Source organism: Halyomorpha halys, unplaced genomic scaffold, assembly GCF_000696795.3.
Source record: "Halyomorpha halys isolate HHAL.00 unplaced genomic scaffold, Hhal_1.1 Scaffold83.1, whole genome shotgun sequence".
Lineage (NCBI taxonomy): Eukaryota > Metazoa > Arthropoda > Insecta > Hemiptera > Pentatomidae > Halyomorpha > Halyomorpha halys.
In genome coordinates, this window is record NW_027115065.1 from 895,014 (window position 1) to 903,044 (window position 8,031).

Below are 8,031 nucleotides of genomic sequence, written 5' to 3' on the forward strand. Positions count from 1 at the left end.
TTTTCAAGTGTATATGAAACATACTACATATTTACCTATTGTATTATTTTGTACAGTTGTAAATTACATTAAATAAATAATTAAAAAAAAAGTTTTCTTTTCTATATAAATTACTATTCGTAGAATTATTTTGTAGAAGTAAAATAGTTAAGTTAATGAGAAGATGGTTGGGGATAACGGACAGTGAAGAGCACAAATCAGTAAAAATTTATTTATTAGTGTCAACGTTTCGGTAAGAATTTCAAGACTTTATCAGGGCTAAGAACAAAAAATAATATAAAAACCAATAAATTATTACCAATTAATAAAAAGATATACAGAAATATTAGAAAATAAGAACATAACTAACATTACTGATACAAAAATAAGAATATAAAGGCTGTATGAGAAGAGTAAGTTTAAAATAAAGTAAGAGAAAAATAGTAAAATACATATGAAAATAAAACATGTATATTTAAATTAAATTAAAATCTGTACCGCTACAAGCCATGAAGGGTCAGGGGCTTAGTACTTTGTAAGTACTGTTACTATATCAACGGTTGTGCAAGGGGGTGATTTGGTCAGAATAACGTTCGACCGCCAGATTTTTACCCAATTAAGGGTACCCATATATATAGGAATTATTATTGTTATGTTTACTAATTACTTCTAAATCTTACTTAACTTAATATTTTCGATCTTTATTCTAATATTTTACTTACTTTTTTTATTAATTACCTATATCTTCTTTCTCATCTTTTTTTCCCTAACTTCATTTTAAATTATTATCATTAAATTAAAATATTCATATTTTTTTAATCCTTTTGGATTTTATAACTTTATATATTTTTTCCTTCATTCTGTTTGTTTGTTTGGTTGTTTAGTGGCGCCAAACTTCATTGGTCATCAACGCCATTTATATTTTATTTAATTTTGCTAATATTCGTTAAATTGTATTTATTTTTTGATTTGATTATTTTATTTTATTTTTTTTATTTATTTATTTTTTCTGATCAAGTTATATTTTTGTCAGTAAATTTTGTGATTTCAAAAACCGAAACACCAATTCTATTGCCTTATCATCGTCTCCAATGGTTTTTTGAGATATCTTGGCTTAGTCCTAAGCTATTGAGGTGTGGTGGAAAATATGGCTTATTGTTAAATTATTATTGCAATACTGGCAGTTCGGAGGCGTTTCTTTTGAGATAAGATAGGAGTGGGTGAGCCTCGTGTGACCTATTCTCAGCCTAGTCAGTACAACTTCCTCTCTACGGCATTTGCGACTGGAGGTACCCCAGGGCTTGACATCCTTTTTAATAATTTTTAATTTGCTCAATGGGCTTTCATTCCACATTGTCATTTATCTTTAACTTCCTTTACAAGAGGCCTGCATATCTCTGACGGAGTTAAAATTGCTTAACATAGAAATGTTACTGACATACCTACTTCATTCTGTTATATCACTTAAATATTTAATTACTAATATATTCGTTTTATTTTCCACTTCTTTTATTATTTTATTTTAAATAATTTTCATTTTACACATATACTTATTATTTTCATATATATTATGTTCTTTCCTATCATTTAATTTTAATATTACTTATTCTTATAATACTTGGACTGTATATTTTCTTTCAACACTATTTATGTATTCATAATGATAGTTATTTTTTAATTATTCTGTATATCCTCTAATTCATTGGTTATTATCTTGTTTTTTGTTCCTAGTCCTAATGAAGGCTTGGGATTCTGGCCGAAACGTTGGCATTAAGAAATACGTTGTTAGTAATTTGTATTCTTCACTGACCGTACTCCCAGCCATCTTCTTCTTATTATATAAATCCATAAGTGTGCTATAAAAAAAATTAAAAAATCAATTTTCTAACTTGTTTTCTTTTCAGAAGAAACACTATAAATAACTTACCTCTTTGTGTTATTGATAGGTACTTATTAGTAAAACAACCAGAATAAATATTATTCATAATGAAATTTTTCGATTTTCTCAATCTTCAACATGCCTAATAGGATAGGATTAAAGATTGCTAAATTCTCAAAAGTTTTATTTATTGCAGACATAATGTGTGTATTCCTGTATGTGTATGCATTTATACATACATATTAATAAAGCTTTGAGTAATTCATTTTTTTTTTTCGTTCAATTTTATCACAAAAAGAATTTCTTTTATGTCACTTACCTGTTTAGTTTTATTTTATATAAGGTAATCACTGAGTTATTTTTATTTCCTGAAGTTTCCTGTAAATTACGACCTTGGCCAGGCAAATAGATCAGATAGAGAGAAGAAAGAAATTTAGAATAAATGTATCCCTTTCCTTAAGGAAAGGTTCCATGAGAGCTTCGGGGAAAGAGACTTCAAGGTGGGAGGCCTCTGGTTCGGAGCTCGTGGAACTATACCAAGTAGAACAAGGAGCTTCATGGAGGAACACTGTTGATATCTAGGACGTGCCAAAAATGGCAGAAGGGATAATTCTGGACTCCCTGGAATCATCCACCATCATATGCAGGGTAGCTGAAAATGATGGGGATGTCTCGAAGAGCTTGCATACATTACACGTTATGTATTTAAATTATTTTATATATTTATATGCTTATACAATTTTACATTTATTACTTTTAGCTCAATATAGTTATTCATATTATTTTAATCTTTGTATGCATGTGTTAGAGTGTTTTTTAAAAACTATTAATAGATTGTAAATCGGGACTACCATGTTTTATGTTTGTATATATTTTTCACTATAATTGAAATGCTTATACTTTTGAATTCAATTTAATATTATGTGTGATTAAAAAAAGAGGGAATATTTTTTTAATCGAAATAATAAAAAAAAAATTAATCTAAATTTACGCTCAATATTTATTTCCAAAAACTCTCCAACGTTTTTGCCCTCAGGCCATTATCAAGGAGACAACCTATAAAAATTTGTTTTTATATTAAATACATTATTTCCTCAGGGCCGAAACGTTAGAGTTTTTGGAAATAAATGTTAAGAGTAAATTTGGATCAAATGTGTTTGTGTTAATAACAAAATAAACCACTCTGAAACAATCAATATAGTAAATCATTAATATAATAAAAAATTATAGAACGATAAAAAGTTTTAAAAAAAATTAAATTTGTAAGGGAAGAAATAATAAATAATAAAAAGGAAAAAATAAATCATGTATAACTTAAGTACATCATGCAGATATTTTTATAATGTGACAATATATAAATAATTATGCTACTTATATTTATAGGAATAAAATAATTATATTACTAGTCATAAGTCTGCTGTGTATAAGGGATTCCAATGCAGTTGGGCAGCAAAACATTTTTAATAAAGTGTCTTTCTCTCTCTTTTTTCTATTCTATTTCCAAATTAAAAAAAAAAAAGGGAATATTAAAAAAAATTAAACTTTTATTACATAAATGATATACACATACTATATTTGCAAACAATTCAGAGTACAAAAAATATATCTATATAAAGTACAATTCATCAATTCTAGGAAAGAAAACAGCAATTCTACTCGTTCATTCTTGACATGAAAGCAGAAACGGTGTAAGTGAACTGAAAAATCTGTTGGGAAAAAAATAAGAAAATAAATTATAAATATTATTTGTAACATAAACTAATTCAAATAAACTATTAATAATAAATAAAATTAAAATTAATTTAAGAATTGACAGTTTTTTATCATTATATTGTCGTTATGGTGGTGAGGAGTGTCAGGAGATTAAAAGTGATGTTAGTTTTTTGAAGATATATATTTATGTATGAACCAAATCCAAGCCTCAATACTTATAAAATAGAGAGCTGCCTGTAGCTGAGAGTTAAGGAATTTATCTTAGCCACCTCGTTATAAACCGGCTCTGGTTTGAATCCAGCTCGGAGGAGTGAGAATCGACTTTTATTTTGACTTTTAGGTTGACTCCCCACTCCATGGTTGCCGTTTTAACCACCATACTGTTGAACCCCGTATGTCAGGATTGATCAGACAAGAAGTAGAAAAAAAAGCTTATTTATAAATTTGATAATTGCACAACTTTTTCAGTGATGAAGCGTACATTTTGTTCTGGCAATGATGGAGGGAGGATATTTGTTTTTCTCTTTTGGATTTCTCTAGTGAAAATTAATATCAAATGAGATAAATATTTTATAATATTTCTCCATCTGTATCGTTGTGCACAATGTATCCAAATAACGGTGATATTAGACAGAAATCATAATTTTAAAATTATATTAATTACTGCATTTCTATTATAATGAAATGATCACTATAGAATCATACTAGTTATATACGTAATACTAATTATGTAGCAGGCAATAATATTATTAGTAATAAATATAATATATACCTAATAAATTAATAAAATATTATGATATTCTAGTGACAGCGCTATCATCTGGTCTATACTGTAACTACAGCAGACATAACGAGCCTACTTGACTAACCTCGCTGCCATAACGTGAACAACTACAGTCATCACACTTACATCGTATATATGTATTGTTTCTTGTAAATAATATAACATAAATTGTTTATAACCATTTATTATATTCCTAAATGTATTATTTGAATTAACAAATATTAGAATTGAATCTTCTCATCCATAAAAGTTAACATCATACATTTCTGGATGGCGTTTAGTAGCCTTAGAGAGATAAATTAGCACAAATTGATGAATTGCGAATTTCCCCTGAGGGAATTCTCCTCCTCAAGAGGAATGTTTATTGACTTTTATTTCAATCTGCCTTCCTTAGATCTCTCCTCCTTTATTCCTTTAAGGAGAACATATGGCTAGTTCCTGTAGGACTTAAAATCCTCTTTTCAACCGTCAGTTCCCTATCGAGTGAAAATTTCTATCCTGCAAGGACCTACAGCTAGTTCCCGTAGGATTTTCTTACCTCCTCACGACCGCTAGGCTCGTTCTCTATTTCTCCTTCGTTTTTCTATCAATGAGTTTTTTTTTTCTATAATTTTGTAAATATCTCTTCTCCCCCTCTATTATATATATTACAATTTATTGTTAACCTAATTTCAATTTTTTTTTACAATGTTTACTTTAAAATTATTTTCGTTATTGTGGCGTGCTAAACTGCCATCCCCACTCCTCCCAATACAAAAGGCTCACTCTGAATTTGACTTCCATCAAAACAGGTATGAATTCTGTCTCATTCATTTGATTTTATTCTTTTTTCATCTCTTAATTTGTACTTTCTTTAATATTTCTTCTCTTATATTATCTCTTATCTATCTGTTACTATTACCCTTTTCATTTACTGTTTACAACCTTTAATTTTTCTTATTATATTTTACTTTTCATTGTATACCCCTGTTATTTTCCACTTATCTTTTTTCTTCTTTGTACTATGTCAAGTGTTTGTATCTTTGGCTTGAAACGTTGACTCAATAAAAATAGTATAATTATTTACTATTTGAGTTTTTTTGACCGCACCCGGACCATATTCCATTCATCTATACACACGGTCAATCAATAATCTTCCAGTTATTATATTTCGTTAAATTTTTAATTTCTGAACATAAGCACATTTTGGAACCCATGACATGTTTAATCTTTGCAGCTCAGGATAGATTTATTATAGTTGCATGTCTTAACTCGTCGGTAAATGATATAAGTGTTTAAGCGAATTTATGCCCAGATCTCAACTAAAAAAGAATCCATTAGAGATTTGTAAATCTCTTGAGCGAGCGAAGCGAGTTTAAGGCGATTGGTGAGGTCTAATCAAAGCAGTAATGATAATTAGATTTATTATAAAACAAAACATTGTTATTGTATGGTGGACGGATAGTACGTAAGTACCTTAAGAATTATCTTTGTAGGTGTCGGATTTTCATAATCCGATATATTCAGCTCATTTTTGATTTTCAGGAGTCACCGGAAGACCCCGAAGAAGCCGCGACTGCGATACCACCTTAAATTATCAATCGCATTCACATGATATCCACCATGATACCCCAAGGATTTGTCCTTGAAATAATTAAATATCCAATTAATTAACAAACTAACCAATAGTTTGCCCCTTCAGGGGACAATATTTGATAAAAGAAAATATAATATGGGTATGTTAACCCCCCCCCCCATAAAGAGAAAAATAAGTGTCATAATTCAACCTTCCTAGTTCCACACTAATTTGGAGTTACGTTTAAAAATACAATCAGGATACCTGGAATAATGCACGGACAAGTCCCGATGTAAACAATAGGTATTAATGTTATGTTACTTACGGACATCATCGTTTCCACGTTAATGTTGTACATTCTGATGGCAGTGAGTGTGACCCCTTTCCTAGTTCTGATCATCATCATCTGTGCCGCCTTCTGGAACTTGATGTCTGCCTTGTACCAGTCACTGCTGTAGATGGCAAAGTGCAAATCCGAGCTCTGTTAAAGGTTGTAAGTAAAAAATAATACAAAAATTAATAATATAGTATCTGAAATATATTAAGTTTCAGGTAGAGGATATCTGAGCGGGCTGGAGCGAGGGTTCCAGAATACATAGCTTTTAAGGTTATTGGTTCGAATCCTAACTGGATAAGTTGGTCACAATTTCACGGTTGCACCGAGAAATGACATTCAGACTCTGGAGGTTTATAGGTCCTTGGCATAGTGGAGGACATGAACCATACAAAGAAAAAAGTTTTAGGTAATGTTCTATATTGAATATAAAATAATATGAAAAAAATAGAAGTAAAGTCAATAAGGTAAGCGCTCTATATTTTTTTATAACAGCAGTAAGCTACATTATTGTTCAAGAGCCCAAGAAGATAAAAAATTCAGTTAGTTCACTCCAATTTTAAATTACTTTAATGAAAACTATGTATAATTACTAGTCAAAGTTGATGAGTCTGCCAAGTATAGGTAGGGGGAATGAAAAATGGCGACTATTTACAAACATAAAAAAAAATTAATTTTTCATTCCAAGCTCTATATCTTTAAAACTACAAAGAATACTAGAAATCCTAAGATAACGCCATTTAAACTAAAGTAAATTTGATAAAATATGTGCCCTAATAGAGCTATTTAACTTTAATAATTTCCGAGATATACCTTTTTAAAAATCAACATTTCAAAAAGTGATTTTATTTTGAAAAATCTATATCTCAAATAACTATTCGACGTAAAAATGTTTATTAGGACTCAAATTAAAGCTAGTTTAACACACTATTAAGTAGTTTATAAAATGTATCTTTGTAGGAGTAATAGTTTTTATAGTAGCTCGGTTAGATCAGTTAGAGGAAATTCTTTTGGCTAATATTTGAAATTTCACCTTTTTTTTATTATATTTTTTTGGTTTGGTTTATTGAGGGATAGTCATACAAGCTACTACAATGAATGTGTATTATTACTCTAAGTATAATATTAATACAGGAAAAGATAATGAAAAAATAAAAATATAAAATAATATGAATTCTACTCTATGGAAGAATTAGTTTTTTCATCTAAAATTAGTTTATAAGACTTAATTCAATGTCATAGTAAGGAAATGATAAATTCTGTATGACATATAAATCAATATAACAACAAATTGTAACAAAAAAAAAAATGAAATTCTACTAAAATGAAAAATATATTATATACTAAATAATTCAAAACATTATCCAAATTATAGTCTCAAAACTTTTATTGTTTTTCCACGTCCAACGTTTCGGCCAATTCGGCCATCTTCAGGGACAATCTACTTAATTCACTATGAAAAATATTATTTAATCATTCCAAACACTTCATACAGGCTATTCTGCCCAGGTCAAAACATTTTTATCCAATAAGTTAATATCCATTAAAAATTACAGTCAAAAATATTTCTCATTAACCACTATCATACACTTTTATTACAACCTTACTTGATAAAACAAAGAAAGTGGCAATAATAAATATAAAAGATTATGATAGTAAAATGGAAATAATATTAAATGAAGAAAGCACATATAGAAAACTTCGAACAGACCCGCTGCCAGATATTTATAAACAAATTAAAAACTATGTTGATAAATTACAAAAAAACAAAATGATTGATGATAAAG

General features: G+C 28.8%; 1 protein-coding gene across 1 annotated transcript in view; it reads right to left on the reverse strand.

The window, feature by feature from the left end:
• Positions 1 to 3,394: 3,394 nt before the first annotated feature.
• Positions 3,395 to 8,031, reverse strand: part of LOC136796946 (odorant receptor 24a-like) — an 11,922-nt gene continuing 7,285 nt past the window's right edge. The window contains exons 4-5 of the mRNA XM_067052154.1: positions 6,236 to 6,391; positions 3,395 to 3,564 (exon numbers count right to left, since the gene is read on the reverse strand). Coding sequence (XP_066908255.1) covers positions 3,511 to 3,564; positions 6,236 to 6,391 — 210 coding nt within the window. The 3' untranslated portion in view covers positions 3,395 to 3,510. The remainder of the gene's footprint in view (positions 3,565 to 6,235; positions 6,392 to 8,031) is intronic.